Source organism: Brassica napus, chromosome C3, assembly GCF_020379485.1.
Source record: "Brassica napus cultivar Da-Ae chromosome C3, Da-Ae, whole genome shotgun sequence".
Classification (NCBI taxonomy): domain Eukaryota; kingdom Viridiplantae; phylum Streptophyta; class Magnoliopsida; order Brassicales; family Brassicaceae; genus Brassica; species Brassica napus.
Genome location: NC_063446.1, coordinates 49581304 through 49600710, shown reverse-complemented (window position 1 = coordinate 49600710; position 19407 = coordinate 49581304). Strand labels below are relative to the sequence as shown.

Genomic DNA, 19407 nt, shown 5'->3' with positions numbered 1-19407 from the left:
AGTTGTTCTAGCCTTAGAGTAGAAATGACTGAGGAACGCTGATCAGACCTGTTCCCATGAAGTGAGAGAGCTGGTAGGGAGAAAGTTCAACCACCGTGCAGGTTTTCCATCAAGAGAGAATGGGTATAACATGCACCTGATGTGGTCTGGTGGAACACCATTCGTGCGAGTGAAACTGTAGACTTTTCGAAGCTCTCAATATGCTCCATTGGAATTTATGTAAAGAGACCAGAAAACACCTTTCTCTGTACTAGACCGATCAAAGCAGGCTTGATCTCGAAGTCCTGCCTGGTGCAGGGTGGAGGAACTATGGCAGAACGAGTAGTAGGGATGTTGCAAGGAAGGTTTCTCTGCCCGATTAAAGCAGTCTGCGCCTGTTGTTCCTGGCGCGCGAGAGCAGCCTGTTCAGCAGCATCCTGCTGAGCTTGGATGGTCTGCTGCATTTGAAGCATCTGTTGTTGCATCTGTTGCAACTGAGAAGTGAGTTGGTCTTGATTGCCGTAGTCGCCCATTATGGCGTTGTTCGGCCCTGATTGTTGACGGGTTGTTCTTTCTAACCTTGCTAGCTCCTGGTTGCTAAATGGAACTAACTCTCTCTCCTTGTGCGTTTCTCCGAGTATGTCTACTGGTCATGCACCTGAAAAATTAGCTGCAACAAAAAGGATAGAGCAAGTTAGAAGTCTAGGACTAAATAAATAACCGAAAAATAAAGGTAAAAACATGGTCCCCGGCAACGGCGCCAAATTGCACTCTTTTCTGCCTCTTTTCCTCCAACTGGTCTATCTCCCATTCAATGCAACTCCAGACCTGTAATGACTCGAAAAGGACTAGGAAGACTCGATAAAGACTTGAAAACCAATAAGAAAACATATATACAAGATACCAAAAACACCATATATCATGTCCTAGCTCTATGTGGATTCGATCCCTAAGTGTTGCAACTCGACCTCTTATTTGAAAGAGTATAAATCACTTATAGGGTAATTTGAGTGATATCAGTTAGAGCATGATAAAATGTTATATTTGAATCCCCTCCAGAAATCCAAAAATATATGCTCCTTTGTTGCCAACAATCTTCCTCATCTTGACATGCTTCCTTTAATTTCCTAGATATCTCCAGTATTTCCTCTTGAGTCTTTCTATCATCACATTAAAATTCTTCTTGTGCCTTCTGAAATTCACTTATCTTATATTTTCCGTATGGACACAATCTTGCTTTGATCGTCTTGTAATTGTTTCCCATCCCCTGGTTATTGATTCAATTAAACCCTCATGTCCAATCAATCTTCTATCAAACTAAAATTGTCCTCTTTTCCAGAAAATCTTATCTTCAATAGTTGCCACAATCGGTCAATGGCAGATCCCACAATTCCTTAATATTCTGAACATGAGTATAGGAACAAAGTATGATTCTTCATCGGCCGAGGCCCTATCCAGTTGATCAGATCATTTGTTATTCTCTCCTTACTTGCCAAGACATTTGGCTTCCCTATTGAGGGAAATTCAATCAATCAACAATTACATATCATTTTATTATAGGCCAAGGGGACCAGCACCTCTCGTTACTCCTCCATGCTTTTCATGAATGTCAATGACCTCATTAGAGTCTCCAATAATAAACCAAAGTTCTGACTGTTGTATTGTGTACCTTGTCAATCTTTTCTATACTTGATCTCATTGTTTTGGCACCGGTTCCTCGTATACAAAAGTCAGAAATAATTTTTTTAATCTAAAATTTTAGTTTCCACATCAATCATTCTATTACCAGTATAGATGATATTAACTTTATGCTCATTATTATAAACTCCATCTGTTTCAACATAGATGATTTTTTAAGTGATTGTTGTTGTTTCATAATAGATGATGTTTTCACATACCTAAATAACTTTAACTTTATCAAAAACAGTGTAGCCAATTATGTTTTTACTATTTTTTGTTTATAATTAAATAAATTAGTTTTAAATTGTATTTTCAACAAACGTTTCTAGAAAAATAAATTTTTAATATGTGTGCAAAGAGTCAAAACTTATCTATTATAAATCAGAGGGAGTATAATGCTAGACTTCTACTTGTTCCTTGCAGGCCTACCATAATCAGTCGATCATACCCAAAATGTAACTGGAAACTTTTAACAAAATTAATCTTGCTTTATCTCTGACTTAAATTTTTTTTTTTTTGGTTTCTGTTAATGCCAAATCCCATAGAGATAACTAATAGTATATTTGCTACCCGTTCCTTGCACAGTTTCAACTTATAATCCGCATATTAAAGTACTGATGGTTTGCTCTCGGTTGAGCATCGATAAGTGGGTCTAATGCAACCCCATTGGAAAAATAAGTTCCAATTCGTTTAGCATACTTCCTTGTGGATTATTTCCCTCCCTCGAAAATTTAGACTTCAGGCCCTCCGATTTGGAGAAAATGCATTGCTTAATATTTTTGGATTATCGTTCCAATTTCAAATAATATTTCGAAAGTTGTTGAATTCTCTTCTTCTCCAAGGCCGATGCTGTATAGACCTCTAACTCCCACCCATTTAAGATAAATGTACTTGTAGCACCGTATAAAAATTCGTCCATGGCAGGGCCGGCTCAATCTTATATTGGGTCCTATGCAGATTTTATTTGTATGAAAATAGCATAAACAATTTATTAAAATATAGTCTTAAAATTTCTAGAAAAGGACCTTAAATTCTTACCTGAAAATTGAAAAAAAAAACTGGGCCTACTGCCACTCTGGGCACTACCCAAGAGCCAGGCCTGGTCCGTCATATGTGATTCATAAGTGCCAAATGTTGCTGAGAGTTCTTAGAGAAGAAATCCAGTTTATCGATTTTATGTATAGCTAAGTTGAGATGTAGAGACGTTCGTAGGTCCCCTGATTCCATCCATAGATTAACATTATGTATATCCTCCATAATCATAATCCAATCATCTCCAAATTTAGCAAGTACAATGAGATAGGAGGAGATATCTATAATACAATGTTGCGTAACGTTGATTTGATAGGATAAAACCTCTGTCTTTCCTAGCCTCCTAAATACCAAAATCCATAATTTGTCACTTGTAGAAGATCCCCATCACCTCGAGAAATGCCTTGTGCTCCTGTTCGGTTTGATTAAGTGTCGAGTGTGTAAGGGAACACTTTTAGCTTGTGCATTAGATTCCCAAGTAAGGGTTGGATCACAGGAGCTCTGTTCCACCTGCAAAGTCCTTTTGATCCACTTCCCTGACCATATATAAGTATATACTCGCACTTTTACAAAGATCATATTGTGGCTCATAAAACTAAATATAACCCTTTATTCTTATACTCCTTACACCGAATTCCATGTTTTCCAACAACTAATCTCCTACTAAACTCCGTATTCCGCAAAAATAAAAAAAAAAGAGAGCCACCGGTAGACCGCATAAATTTTTCATTTTTACCATTTTCTTAATGCTATTATTCATGTTTATCACCATTAAAAAGATATTTTCAAAAATACATTTTTCATTAAAAAGCAAAAGATTCTTATACCCTTGTATCTATATGTATAATATATAATTATTTAAATAAATAATAAATAATATATAATAAAAATGATAAAAATTATTATTTTTTTATGTTTTCGAATTATACTTTTTCGAATTCGAACTTTTTTATAAATATTGTTTTGAATTATTATTTTCAAATTTGTGTTTTCAAAATTTCTTTTTGAAAATCAAAAATTATTTTTGAAACTATTTTTAATTTTTTTTATATAAGTATTTATTTATATATTTATTAGAATCCTAAATTTCACATTCCAAAAACTCTGCCGCACCTCTCAATTCTAAACTCTAAGTCTAGATTAGTTAACCATAGGCTTATAAATGTCTTTTTTTCTTTTTTAAAAATGAAAGTAAAAATGGTTAGTGTAAACATGAAAAGTAATACTATTAATGTTATATTTTTGGCAATTTCCCTAAATTTATTTGTTTGTTTTGCAGTTTTACATGAAGAGTTGTGACATTTTTTTAAAACTATTACATATTTTGATAAGAAAAATTGTAGTTGCTGACTTCTAACAATGAAATCCTAAAATCATAGATATCTTAGATAGCATGCTCATTCTATCTCGAGATTTATTTCCGAAGTATTAGAAGTTTCTTTTTTTTTTCTTAGTTTGTTAATTAACATCTTTAGATAGAATATTATCATATTGATAAATGCATATTCATTATTTTCGTACAATTCTCTTATGTTATCTTTAAACTAATTTATCGTAGGTACTTTTTATAAATTTTATTATAAATTTCAACTACCTTATAGATATACCTCTTTACTCTTTATTTTAATTGTTTTATCTATATTACAAATAATGTTCTCTGAATATCTTTATTCTACCGAACTAATTTGAGATATTTTTAAATTTTACATGTTATATAAAAATTTTAAAATTATCTGTGACTTATATTAAAGATTTAGGAGAATTCATATCATGTAGTTTGGTTAAATGACCATAATTTTGATTTTTTTTTGTAGATTACACTCATATTAGATTTTTTTTTTTAAATATATACTATTATTAATCAGCCGGTCAAACCGGAATTCAGTTTCGGTACAAGCTTGATTTATATTTCTAAATCGACCATAACAAGAATAGCTTTGCTCGCCCACTTAACCGACGCCATCCGCTAATCTGTTCCGGAGATCTTCGAAAATACAATCCCCGTTCTCAACCGTTGATGTTGACCACAAGAAGGTGGGGCTTACCTCGTTGCCTCGGATGCTGGACTTCTCATGACATCGCCGGAGTAGCTAGATCATGTTAATCTCCTCAAACTCGTACTTCAACTGATCATTTAAGCTCTTGACTCGAATGGATGAAAGTAAGAGATAGCAAACCGTAACAGACGCCATCGGAATTTACTACACCGTTGACTGAGGAGGAGTGAGCACGCCATGAACTGCAAACAGTGTAGGCAGCACAAGACCTCCGGACAAAGCTGGCTGAGATGAAGGCGAATCCAAACACCGCGACCTGCAATAAGAAAGAGAAAAGCATGCAAAGATCACCAAGGAGCAATCTGAGCACTGGGATGGCTATGCTCTAATCAAGTCACCCCATCGAACTAGGAATAATCTGACTCAACGGAAGGTCCCAACTGACGCCTTGACCCGAAACTAGAGAACCTAGCTCGGTCTTCTTGTGCTTCAGAGCTACGCCTCGCTGGTGAAACGAAGAAATAGCCGATGAGGCAGCACCAAAAGCTCACAACCATTTGTGAAATGGAAAGAGCAACAACACAGGTTTGAAAGTGAGGCGGAAAAGCAAGCAGAGAGAGTCATCAGAGGCGCATCTGACCCTGCCATAGACGACATATGAAGGTAAGCCTCTTAAAAACACACACGCAAACTCACAAGGAGACCCTGGCGACACGACCAGCAAGCATCCCTATGTACGCGCCGACGATGGAACACCGTCGCCTCCCCTGAGCAGAAGCACAACCCGGACCCAGGACGAGACACCAAGCCCTGACTCCACGAAAGGTAGATACTCCACTCCACAACGAGAACCTCGCCAAATACCATACAAAATGAAGAACAGGAGGAGAGAGCTCGACACAAACCAACACGCGCCTTTAACTCCACGAAAACGGACAGATCTGCAAGACGAGATCCACCACCGCCGTACCCTAAAAACGACTCCTTTCCCTAGAGGACCTCGGCAGCTCGTTGAAACTCCAGCAAAAACACCACCCACTACAAGAAAACAAGGGGATTCTGATGGCTAAAATCGTCAGAAATTCGTCGGAATAGACCGATTCCGACGAATTTCTGACGAACAATTCGTCGGTATCATTTTGTCGGAAAAAAAGTATTCGTCGGAATTTCGTCAGACCTTCCAACGACTTTCTGACAAATACTGAGAAACGTCATTCTGACGAACTTCCGACGATATTCCGATGCGGACACACGAGACAAGAGTTCATTGAAAAAACTATATACCGACGGAACACGTTCCTCGAACTATACCGACAAAGCACGTTCCGACGGACTATGGTTCGTCGGAAGATACCGACGGACAATGGTTCGTCAAAATTTTTCGAGGAACCTGCTCCGTCGGTATTTTTCGACGAACCATAGTCCGTCGGTATAGTCCGACGCCCTCAATTCGTCGGAATATATCAATTTTAAATACGAATTAATTTTGCATTTTTATATATTTTTTTATATTAAAAATTAATAAATAAATAAATAAAATCTGAAATTTAAAACTAATAATATTATAGAATTTAAATTCATACAAACCGAAATAGAAAAAAAACATTCAGAAAGTTTAAAATTCAGACAAACCGAAATAGAAAAAAACATTCAGAAAGTTTTAAAAAGCAGAAAAAACTAAGAACTCAAAGACATCAAACGATCTAGCTTCTGCATTATCTCGGCGTTGAACTTCTTCTGGGATGCCAGCTCAGCAAGGATAGTGGTATTCTCCGAACGGATAGTGGCATTCTCCGAAAGGATAGTGGTGTTCTGCTCCTCCAATGCCCCAATCCGTTCATCTTTGTCATGTAGCTCCTCGAGAATCATGGGATCGGCATACGGAGCTTGCGAAGAAGCACGGCGGGCCAACCCAACTAAACGGCCTCCTTTCCTTTTAGGAACCGCCTACAATAATATTTAAAGTTAGTAAATAGAGACAAGTTAGTAATCGACATTATAAAAAATATATATTAATAATAAAAATTACCTTTTCAACCATCTCATTTATTTGCAATAGGGACAAGTTGGTTGAAGCTCCCGTAGAATCGCCGTCATCAGAGAGAGGCTGAGATTGAGATGCTATTTCAGCTTCCACCAAATCAACGACACCTTTGATCACGAGGTCCTGAATTTGACCCGTCTTCTTGTTAGTGAGAGCCACCTTAATGAGTTGGAGACGATCAACGGGATTACCGTCATTTGCTTCGATCTAAAAAACCGCCATTATTAGCCAAGGAATATATAAAATATTTATTTAAAAAATATAAAGATAAATAATAATAAAAAATTTACAAGTTCATCCTCCTTAGTAGACATAGAGCAAGCGCCGAGGATGTGCACATACATACCTTTCTCGCCACGATCGCTCTTCCGGTTCTTGGAGTTCCTAGAAGACGTCTCTGCAGTTTCTTCCTTCTCCCAATGAGCTATCAACTGCTCCCACACCGTCCCGTTGATGAACCGTGGCCTCTTGTTCTTCTGCCAAACTGTCTTCCACGCGTTCATCTGCTTCGTATAAGAGTCCATGGCCTTTTTGTTGAATTTCTTACGGACTGTTTCCGTGAGATCGGAGTGCCAGTTGAACTCTTGCTACAAACCAAACATAATTTAATAAGTAAATATATTAAAGAAATGTAAATACTTTAAAAAAAATGAAGAGTTACTACCGCAAACTGACGAAACCACAACTCTCGTTCGTCGGAAGGGATCACACTCCACTTTGAATATCCAAAACGGAGCATGGAGTACATCATCTGGTTGATGCTCCTGCTAATGCTATTTCTCGACTTGGTGAACCTTTAAAAAAAATACAAGTTAGCAAGTTAATTAATGGAAAAAAACATCATGTTACAAATAAAAAAAAAACTAACCAAGTGCTATGTCCTCGTCGTGGGTTGGGTTGGAGAACCGGGAGATGCTCTCGACCTGGTTGTTGAACCAATAGTTCAACTGGCATGACCCCCGGATCCTGTTGAGCAGCAGCGGGAGGGGCAGCGGGAGGGGCAGCGGGAGCTGGAGCGGGAATATATGCGGAAACCGAGTTTTGTTCGTGAGACGATCCCGATGCATGGGAACTGCTCACCGAACTACGTCGAAGACGGGCAGCGGGGCGGGGTTCATCCTCGGACCTAAAAAAAAAATTAATACATCAAAAATCTTTTCAAATCATTTCTATTTTTAATGTTTTCATTTATATATTTACAAAATGTTTATAAACGTTTTAAAAAAAACTATTAAACATTTTATTATACATAGTTTATTACTGGAAACTTATAAAAAATTATAAAAATTATAAATTTTTTTATTATACATGATTTATATATATATATGTATACAAAATTATAAAAAATTTATAAATATAGAAAAATGTTGTTAAATATTTTTAAAAAATTTTAAAAACGTTTTATTATACATATTTTATTACTGGAAACTTGAAAAACGTTTTTAAAAATCAAAAAAACGTTTTAAAAATAGTAAAACATTTTGAATTTTAACAAAAACACAAAATAATTCCAAAAAAAACTAAAACAACAATCCAAACAACAATCCTAACTTATATATCCTAAACTATCCATTCAATCCTAAAATTTTCAATCAAATAACCTAAAATCCGAGATTTAACTTCCAAAACCCCAAACAATTGAGATAAACAAAAGGTTGGGATGATTCTTACATGATTTGGGGTTTGGGGAAGAGATATGAGGGTGAGAAGAGGATTCGCCGGTGATGGGAGATCGAGAATGGTCGGAATCGCCGTGAAAGGGAGAGAAATCGCGGAGAGGATTGAGAGAGAGGCGGAGGCGGAAATAACGAAGAAGGAAGAAGTAGGGTAATTATATTTAACGTTTCCGACGGACACGGGTTCGTCAGTATTCCGTCGGGATAATTAAATATATACCAATTGGCGGTTCGCGAAAATTTTCACGCAGTTTGGTTTTCCCGGGTAAATTGAAATTCCGACGGAATTGGTGTCCGTCAGTATATTCCGACGGAATATTGACGACCTTTTCCGACAGAATTCCGACAACTTAGTGTTTAGGGTGTTGATTACAAGTTTCTAAATGCAAAATCCAAATCTTTGATAATATATATAGTATTTGCATAAAGATTTAACAATAAAAATGTTTTTATAGCACGATTTTACACAACAACATTTTTTGTAGTGTAAGATTAGATGAATATGATTGTATAAGTATATGAGTGTTAAGATGAGATGTTATGAAAACAATGATATGCATACATAAATATTTTAATGAGTTTTTATATTTGAACGGTTGCGATCTAATACTATACTAAACACTTATTATGTGTTATTTTCATAGTTTTGGCATCTAAATTTATAGATTTTTATGTTTGAAATTTTTTAGAAACACATGTCCTCGGTAATTCGTCGGAATATACCGACGACATTTCCAAACTTCAATGAAACCCTTTGTCGCCGCTATGTCGTCGGTATTTTGCGAGGGAATTCCGACGGACCGATAAAAAAAAAAAAACTAATCTGAATCTTCTGAATCTTCATCAAACTCCCCAACCTCAGCTTCTGGCTCCGAATGTACAACATCATCAAGTCCAAACACAGTCAAATTCTCAACGAGTTCAACATTTGCCAAATCTTCAACTGCCTGGGCGTTGCTGGTAGACTCCAATGGTTCATCATCATCAGAAGTTCCATCCACTCGTCCTCTTGGGTTGATTTGCGTTACAGTAACCCATGGATCGTCTCTGTACGTCACCCGAGGGTAACTGATATAGCACACCTATAAATATCAATTATACAAGTATTAGTAAAATATATAACATTAATTAATTATATTTGTAAAAAATTATGAATAAATTGACATATCTGATCATCTTGCAAACCAAGAATGAAAGGATCATAATATTGAAGTTTCCGCCGCGAATGAACTGATGTAACACCAAACGCATCAATCTTCAATCTTTCCGTCAAAGGCAAATACCACATTCTTTTGAACGGGATCATAACTCTTCCCCTTGTCTCCTGATAACGAGGTTTCCCACAAAATTTGCATACATTCCGTGTCTCATCCGCTCTCTAGTAGATCATGCAGTTGTCAATACATACATCTATCACTTCGTACGGTAGTTGAAGATCGGCAATAATTTTTTAAACCTCGTAGTATGAACCCAGTGCAAGGTTATCCTCAGGTAGAATACCTTTGACAAAATCAGTAATCGCATCCATACATTCTTCAGCCAAATTATAGTCTGTCTTAATACCCATTAATCTAGTTGCAGATGATAAGGCTGAATGACCATCTCTACAATTTTGATACAAAGGCTGTTTTCCTGCATCCAACATGTCAAAAAATCTCCTAGATTCGGGATTGGGTTCTTCCCCTTTATAATGATCATGTACCATCTGCTGAGTACCTACACCATAATCTATATCCGTTCTAGATTCTTCTAACCTAATATCAGGCTGAAGTTCACTAACAGGCTGAGGTTCGCTAGTACTACCATATTCATAACCAGTTTCCCCATGAAGGTACCAAAATTTATAATTACGTGAAAACCCTTTCATATACAAATGAGTCCAAACATCAAATTCTTTTATAACCTTATTATTATTGCAAGTAGAGCAGAGACATCTTAATATACAACTTTTTGCATCCGGTTGCTGTTGAACAAGCCTCATGAATTCTCCAATCCCTTGAACGTATTCTTTCGTAAGCAAATTGGTGTTGGGATCCAAATGAGGTTTATCCATCCACGAACGATAATAAGCTCCTGAAGACATGATTTTCACGGAATTGTTATGACTAAAGAGAATGAAGAGAGAATGAAGTGTGAATGAGTTGAATGAGGAGGGGTTGCATTTATAGGAAATTGCTTACGGCCATCCGACGACTTTCCGACGGAATTCCGAAGGATGTAAAGCAGTCCGTCGGAATTCCGTCGGTATTTTTCAATCTCAAACGGCTATAAAACGGTCATATATATTTGTCGGCAACGGTCACATGGTTCGTCGGAAATTCGTCGGAAAATTCCGACGGAATACCGACGACGGTAACGGTTATATCTGTTAATCGGAATGTCGTCGGAAGTTCGTCGGTATATTTCGATGAATTTCCGACGACTACAACGGTTATATGTTTTATCGGAATGTCGTCGAAAAGTCGTCGGAAAATTCCGACGAGCCATGTTTCCTCGGATATTCATTGGAAATGGTCGACGGAATTCCGACGACCTCAAATTTTTTGTTTTCGTCGGAAATTGGTCGGAAATCAATCCGTCACAAACGTCCGACGACATTGAAGTCCGTCGGAACCTCCGTCGGAATTCGGCGTGTTTTCTTGTAGTAACCTACGGCCGGATCTATCTCCCCTCGAGGTAGATCTAGGATTCCAGGGAGCGAAATCCCACCAGAGTCACATACATATCGTTGGCAAAGAGAGAACTAGGAAAGAGAAGCAAAGGAAAAACAGGAGTAAGGAGAATGAGCCCCGCCGAAGCTAGAACCCGAAGGCCAAGCGCCGGAGAGAAGGGAATCGCTGTGTAATCACCTTTGGAGAGGAGAGTTCGAGGAGAGAGAAACGTTCTTTTGAATGAATCGCTGTTTTTCATATTAGAATTTTTATTATAACATATTTGGTTAATTAATTTCTTATGAAATTTGTGAATGTAATTGACTAAAATAATTTGTTTCAAAACATAAGATAATAATGATGATTAAAATTTTAATTTTTAATGAGTAAATAATTGCGTTAATTTCTTTTGATTGATGAAAACACAATTTCAAACTAATAAATATACGGCTTTTAACAATATGCGTTTTAGAGAAATTTGGTAACCACTCTTTTAAAATAAAACTTTGGTAAATTTGTAGAAAATCAAAGAATGAATTGACTCAATAGAAAAATAACTGAAAGCAACCGATATTTTAGTTTTTTTTTTCTGTAGAAATTTATGTAACAAATTGTAAGTTTAGATTATTTTATAGTCCAAACTAATAATTTAAAAATAAAACAAAATTTTATAGTAAATTTCATATTATTTTCATTTTATTTTAAAAAATTTATAATAATTTTATATTTTATTTTGATATATATGATATTTGAGTGTTATAACATATTTTAAAGAAAGTGGCAAGAGATTGCCCTGCAAGTGGCAAGAGCTTGCCCTGGAATCTCTCATTTTCTATTTGCAGATGATAGCTTGTTCTTCTGTAAGGCAAACAAGGAAGAGTGTCAAACTATACTTAGGATTCTAAAAGAATATGAGACCGTCTCTGGACAACAGATTAATTTCCAGAAATCCTCAATTCAATTTGGACACAAGATCGATGAAGATAGTCGTCAAGAATTGAGGGATCTTTTGGGAATACAGAATTTAGGTGGAATGGGATCTTATTTAGGCCTACTAGAAAGCCTAGGAGGTTCTAAGGTACAAGTGTTTGGCTTCGTACAAGATCGGTTAAATAATAGAGTTAATGGATGGACTTTTAGATTTTGTACTAAGGGTGGCAAGGAGGTGATTATTAAATCGGTGGTTACGGCTCTGCCAAACCATGTGATGTATGTGTATCGGTTACCGAAAACGACTGTGAAGAAGCTAACGGGTGCTGTTGCGCAGTTTTGATGGAGTCCTAGAGGCAGTACAAGAGGTATGCATTGGAAATCATGGGATAAAGTGTGTGTCCATAAGGATAATGGTGGGTTAGGTTTTAAGGATTTGACTGATTTTAATACGGCAATGCTTGGGAAGCAATTGTGGCGGCTGATCGAGAAGCCAAATTCTCTTTCTTCTCGAGTTTTTAATGGACGGTATTACAGGAATGCTTCACCCCTGGATCCGATTAACTCATATCCCCCGTCATATGGCTGGAGGAGTATTACTTCTGCTAGATCTCTAGTTTGTAAAGGACTAATTAAAAGGGTTGGAACATGATCATCTATTTCAGTATGGAATGATCCCTGGCTCCCATCCACTCGCCCGAGACCAGCTAACAAAAATCTTCATAATAGTTACTCGAAACTCACAGTGGATTCTCTCATTAATCCGGAATCCCGAACATGGAATTTACAGGCAATTAGGGACTTGGTGGATCCACACGATGCAAAAATAATTGAAAGTATACCATTGAGTAGAAATCGGATGGAGGATAGGAATGGATGGCATTTCACCAAGAATGGGAAATACACTGTACAATCAAGGTATCAAGTGGAAAGGATTTATCCTGATAAGGAACAACCACCAGAATTCTATGGGCCCAATGTTGATATACTCAAAGTTTTTTGTTGGAAAGTGAAGTGTCCTCCAAAATTAAAGCATTTTTGTATGGCAATTGATATCAGGTTGTATATCGGTAACGAAAAATCTAAGGGCAAGAGGAATACAAGGAGATACTTTCTGTGCACGGTGTGGCGATACAGAGGAATCAATAAACCATGTGTTTTTTGAATGTCCTCCAGCTCGTCAAATCTGGGCACTATCTAAAATCCCATCAAACCCGAACTTTTTCCCTATTGGCTCTCTTTTTGCTAATATGGACCATCTATTTTGGAGAATTAATCCAAAGATGGAGGATCATCAGTTTGCATGGATATTATGGTACATTTGGAAGGGTCGGAATAATAAAGTATTCAGTAATCTTGATATTGATCCCAGGGAAACACTTCGACTAGTAGAAGTAGAATCCACACTTTGGGCTGAGGCACAGGTTAGTAACAACATGTGTGCTCAGGAAGTACAAGTCAGGCCTAACTTAGGAACCACGGGAAGATGGTGCTTCACAAATGGTTCATGGAAAGATAATGATCTATTTTCAGGGCAAGGTTGGCTCAATACATTACGAGGGTGTGATGGTTTACTAGGGGCAAGGAATGTAAGAGCATGTCTTTCACCGCTCCATTCGGAGATGGAGGCATTGATTTGGGCAATGGAATGCATGAGAAATTTAAGACAGTTTCAGGTTGCGTTTGCAACGGATTGTTCTCAACTGGTGAAGATGGTTTCGGAACCAGAGAAATGACCAGCATTTGAAAACTACCGGAAGATATTAAGCTTTTGAGAAGAAGTTTCGTCAACTCAGATATTGTTCATCTACCTAGGACGGAGAACACTAGGGCAGATAGTTTGGCACGTAGTGCTCGACAACAACGGTCTTTCGTCGTACACATGGATTCAGAGTTACTAATTTGGTTTACAGAGTCTATATGAGTCCGTGAATGTTGTTTGCTGTCAAAAAAAAAAAATCACATTAATGTTAAATTTTCAAATAGTCAACATATATGTCAAGTTAAATTTTCTTTTAGGAGCTAAATAATTTTGATTTTGATTTTATTTTGAAATTATGTTTTTTGAAAATCTTAATATTTTAAATAATAATTTAAATGATGATTTGATATATTTTATTGATGTTTTAAATTCTTCACGAAGATTTTTAATATTATGTAGATTAAAATTTTAAAATCTTATGTGATTGAAATTATTATAGGATTTATTCTTAAATTTTTTTGTGTTCTTTAGACAATATTTTTTAAAATTTATGCTAATTTTACAAAATAATATATATGCCACATTGATTATTTTTAAAAGATTTTGAAAATCATTTGTGATTTAAATTATTACAGTATAGATTTTTAAAATAAAATTATATTATTCTTTTAAAAAAATATTTTTGAACTTTATCTTAATTTTCGAAAATAGTATCTATATCTTGTTGATTATTTTAATAATTTTTGTTTTGTTAGTTTACCTTAGTTTGTAGGGAATTTTATTTTATTTGTTTGAAAATATTTTATTCAGAAATTTTCACATTTAAAAATTGTAAATTTAAATAATGATTTTGCATATTATACTTGATGATTTTAAATCATATGTGCACAATCTCAATACCTTATAGCTCCAAATTTTATATAGTATATAGCAGGGGCGGATGCACGTTCATAGGTACGGGGTCACGTGTCGCCTACTACTTTTCTAAATATTTTGCTTCATATCTAACAAATATGAGCAACATAGCTCATTGGCTTGTAGTTCCCCCAATATGTATTGGAGCAAGGTTCGATTCTCCACATTACCAAATTCTAGTTTACCCATTTCCTCTTATTTCTTTTTTTTACTTTTTTTTTTACTTTTTATTCTCGTGTTAATCTCATTTAATATTATAACAAAATTTAAAGACAGCATCTTTCCTACATTTAATTTATTACTAATTTCACCTGTATATTTTTTTTCTTACATCATATGTTTGTCTTTCTAACTAATTATCTTTTTTTTTGGTAAACTAATTATCTTCTTTTACATTTCATTTAAGCAATTTACCTTGCTCACATATATATAACATTTATTTTACATCATTAGTTAAAAATCACTTTATATTTTTCGATAAACTATTTAGACAATAAGACACCTAAATTAATTTTTGAAAAAAATAAATATTAAAATCAAAATTTTAAAATCCAAAATAGTTTAAGATTAGTTTTGTTTATAGTATACTGGTACCAAATTTAAATATAGTATAATACCTTAAACTTAATTTTATTAGTTATTTTTATTGTATATTAATATATATAATTTTGATAAAAAATAATTAATTTATAAATATATATAGTGCCCCCGATCAAAAATATTTCTGGATCCGCCACTGGTATATATGACACAGCAAGCAACGACGTATCTTTGAAAATGATTTTGAATCATCTTTTCTAAATGTTCCAATACCACAGAGCACCTCTTGTTAGCTTTAAGGGCGTGGCAATAATTTGTGAATATTTTCATACTGGAACCTAATTCAAATTCAAAATCAGGGTCATAAATTTTGGAAACAGTCCAAACTTATCTATGAACTCACAAGTAAATAATATATGATATATTCATTTTCTACATCACACACATGACAGCGAGCAACTATTTATCTAGATAATAATGTATTAATTTTTTTTTTAGAAACATAGATAATTATTTAATCATATATTTGATAGTTTCATGTAAATTACATAGAAATTAACAACAAAACATTATTTCATCATATGAAACAAAAATAGAGTTAAAAATCTACGTGAAATGGTATGAATCTACCATTCCGGCTATTCATTAGTTCCACTTAATTGTAGTTTCAAATCATCAGGGCCTTATTATTATACCCATGCAATTTTATATTTTTGGAGAAAACGGATTTCCAAAAACCAACCTACAAAGGCAAAAATAATGAAAATAAAGTCACATTGCATGGCCACATGCTTCTGCAAATATATTAGGTTAAGGAAACCCTAAAATAATACTTTCCATCGAAGTGGTCTCATCAAATGTTATGGCTCTAAGCCGTGGCGGCAAGCTTGGCAAGAATACCCACGGCGATAGAGTTGATGTAAGTGCAAGGCTCCGTGTAAACGGATGTCCAACGAAAGTCTTGGAAATTATCTTGACGGTCGGGTCCTCCCACGATGGCTCCGGTCAGCTCGTTAGCGTTAGGCTGGTTCTTGTTGAACCATTTCACAAAACTCAATGGACAGCTTAAAGGCGCATTGGCTTCAGACATTGGCACTGAAGCTCCTCTGTGGTGGGCTTGCTTAGGCGGGTTTGGTCCGAACCCAACCATGTACGACCTTCCTTGTGGGTTATGCCCTAGTATGTAGTCAATCTGAAACGTGCATATGATAAGAAAATTAGGGAATTTTTCTATAGTCTCGTGCGAAACACAATTCGTTTCCTGGCATTAAGATTTAATATATATATTTCTAAAAAATTAGGAATCACTTCACAAGTGAAAAAAAATTGAAACTTCCGATTCCAAAAATAAGGTTTTTTTTTGTCTTTTACTGGTGCAAGATTCAAACTAGGCATGATCCGTATAGTGGTCTTTCGTTTGTTTATATTAACCATGCTTGTTTTCTTGTGGGTAAATAAAGGGAAATTAATGAAAGAGTAACGAATATTTTACTTGTTTTTTGGCGAAAGCCATGAGATGTGTTGAATCGAATTGCTTGCTTCCGCAAAAGATCTTTTGGTTGTATTTCTGGAGGATATCGGCGTAGGCGGAGAACAAGAAGGCAGTTGCGGTAACATACTGAGTGTTGGCTCCATCCCTCAGGTGAATCATACCACCTATTATACACCAAGAATATAACGTTTGACATCATATATAAATATGTTTCTAAATATGTATGTTAGTGTATGGAGATAGAACCTGGGGTATTGAAGACTTGGTGGTAAGGACTACCAGGGAGATTCGAGCAGATAAAACTATCAGCCTGTTGTTTGTATAGGTCAAGTCCTTTTGTGCCTTCGAAAATCATCTACATTTACATATATAAACGAATTTATACATAAATCGGATTTGACCAAAGAAACGCTATAACTTTGGACATGTATTATACCTTTACAATGAGCATCTGCGCACCGGCATATTTGAGATCCCAACTAAACTCAGCGACGTAGCCACTTATGGCTTCAAATTTGAGGTAGCTAAGGTACACCTGTTTCCTCGTTGCCTTGTATAGCCATGTTGCCGCCCACAGCAACTCGTCCTTAACATTTGTGTCAAAATTGATATCAATTATTTTTTAATTGATGTCAATTAAAATGTGAACAAAATCATATAAAAAGATAGAAAAACAACATTTGATATTTAGAATTGAAAATGCTTAGAAGTTAGAGATGAGATTACGTTGTAACCCGAGCAAGAACAATAGAAAGGGCATGCTCCATCATACGAACCCTTGTGGCTCTTCGCTAGCTTGAAGAGCTACATATTGAAATAATGATCAAATATTTAATCAGTTTAATAATAAAACGACTATCTAAATGTGTATACAAGTATGTATATATCTCTAAGCTCACCAATTTGGCTTTGTTTAGGAGCCGGCGGGAGTATTTGTGGTCGATGCGGCGGAAAACGATCGAGGAAGCAGCCAATGCAGCGGCAGTCTCAGCTGCGATTTCTGTGCCAGGATCTTTATCACTTATCTGCAATACCGTCCTTGCTGTTTGCATGTTCTCAGGCCTCGCCCAACACTTGTGATCCAGGTGTGGATCACCAACCTATTTGATCGTATTCGTATTCAGAGTAACTTTAGTTAGGAAATAAGCTCGTTCATCTTACTTGCATGATGTAAATTTATGTAAATGGCCTTTCCATTCCAAACGTAAGTAAGAAACAAGGTTTTTGATCTCTTTGACTCATATATAGAAAGATCAAATATTATGTTAAATATGTATTAAAAAGTTGTTTAAAAATATATTTGGATCGGACCTGAACATAGAGGCGGTTCTTGCGAGAAGCACATTTGAGAAAATAATCAGTGCCCCAACGGATAGCGGCACGAGCATTTTCGAGCTCTCCTGAGGCACGGAGTTCTTTATCGTAGTAAATGGTCGACCAAGCCAGCGTCGTGATCGTGAACGCCATTGGAAGACCATACTTCACATTGTCTCCTGCGTCATAGTACCCTCCAGCCAAATCAACCTATAAATATATAATCACTTTATGAGTTATTGTAACGTGCTTCTGTTGGATAGGAACCTAATAATTATTGCACATTATTATTAATTATAACAATAATTATTCCACAAATTTCTTTTAAAAAAAATTATTATTGCACAAAAACTTACATTTGCAAGTTTGCCATCATCAAGAGCAGAATCACCTCTCCACGGAACCCTATTGTTTGGAGGGAGTTTGCCTGATCTTTGAGCTTCTAAGAAGATTAGAGATTTGGTTAGGGCTTCTTTGTAATTTATATTTGTACCATTCACACACACAATGCTTATGAGACCCAACAATATGGCCCTAATCACAACATTTACTCTTTCTTTTTCTCCATGATTACCCATAGTTCCAAAATTTACTTTTGTAATAAAAATGCAAACTCTTTATATAAGAAATGATAGCAGGAAGGAAAAGTAACTGAATCTTTTTGTTTGGTTCACTTTTTATGAATTTCGTTTTTATTTGTTTCAACAAAAAACGAAAAACAATTGCATGCTTTTCGTCTTTTCTTCTTTTTAGTTTTTTTTTGGTGTTTGTTTTTGGTGTTTGTTTTTGTTTTTGTCTCCTTCTCTCTTAGGTTTTATATCGGTTTAAGATGGTGGAAGTGATTATTAAGAGGACTTATAATAGATTTTTCTTGGAAAGTTAAGTATAGGCTTACTAATCTTGACAGATTTTCATATCCATTGGTCACTATTTTTTTGTCGTTTTTGTTCTGATTTTTTAGTTCTAATTTTCATTATCCTAAATAAAGATTTTGGATTGTTTTTTTTTTTTTTTTTGATTAATTTTGATCGTAAATTGCTCCTCTTCGGATGGGTAGACGTAAAACAGTCTTTCGGGTAATTAAAGAAAATGAAGAAGACATGAATATACTTGATATAAGTAAAAAAAAGTTTGAGAAAAGTACCCAAACCCTTTAAGATCAATTCTCCTAGGCTCTTTGTGGACAAAAAAAAATATCCTATGCTCTCCCTTATTTTTCTATTTTAATTGTTATTTATTTAACTCCGGAAGCAGAGTAGAATACCACAAAACCATGATACAATTTAAAGAATTACAATCTACCGAGGCGGACTATCCAATCCAATTGGATACTCCATCAGGTCAATCCTTAATCGACTTCATTGGGAATTCAATACATTGAAATAATGGTGGGTTGAATCAATATTCAATCTTAGGCTCCTACGTCCCCGGTATCCTTTCATTTCTTATTTTTTT

The 19407-nt window shown here is 35.5% G+C and overlaps 1 protein-coding gene across 1 annotated transcript; it reads right to left on the bottom strand.

Moving 5' to 3' along the window:
• Positions 1-15673: 15673 nt before the first annotated feature.
• Positions 15674-18928, bottom strand: LOC125575632 (endoglucanase 16-like). Its single transcript, XM_048751593.1, has 8 exons — positions 18309-18928; positions 17950-18162; positions 17538-17738; positions 17365-17442; positions 17075-17224; positions 16885-16993; positions 16639-16802; positions 15674-16338 (listed from the first exon to the last, which is right to left on the bottom strand). Exons 1-8 carry the CDS (start codon positions 18528-18530, stop codon positions 16015-16017), a joined length of 1461 nt encoding a protein of 486 aa, XP_048607550.1. The 5' UTR covers positions 18531-18928; the 3' UTR covers positions 15674-16014.
• Positions 18929-19407: the final 479 nt, after the last annotated feature.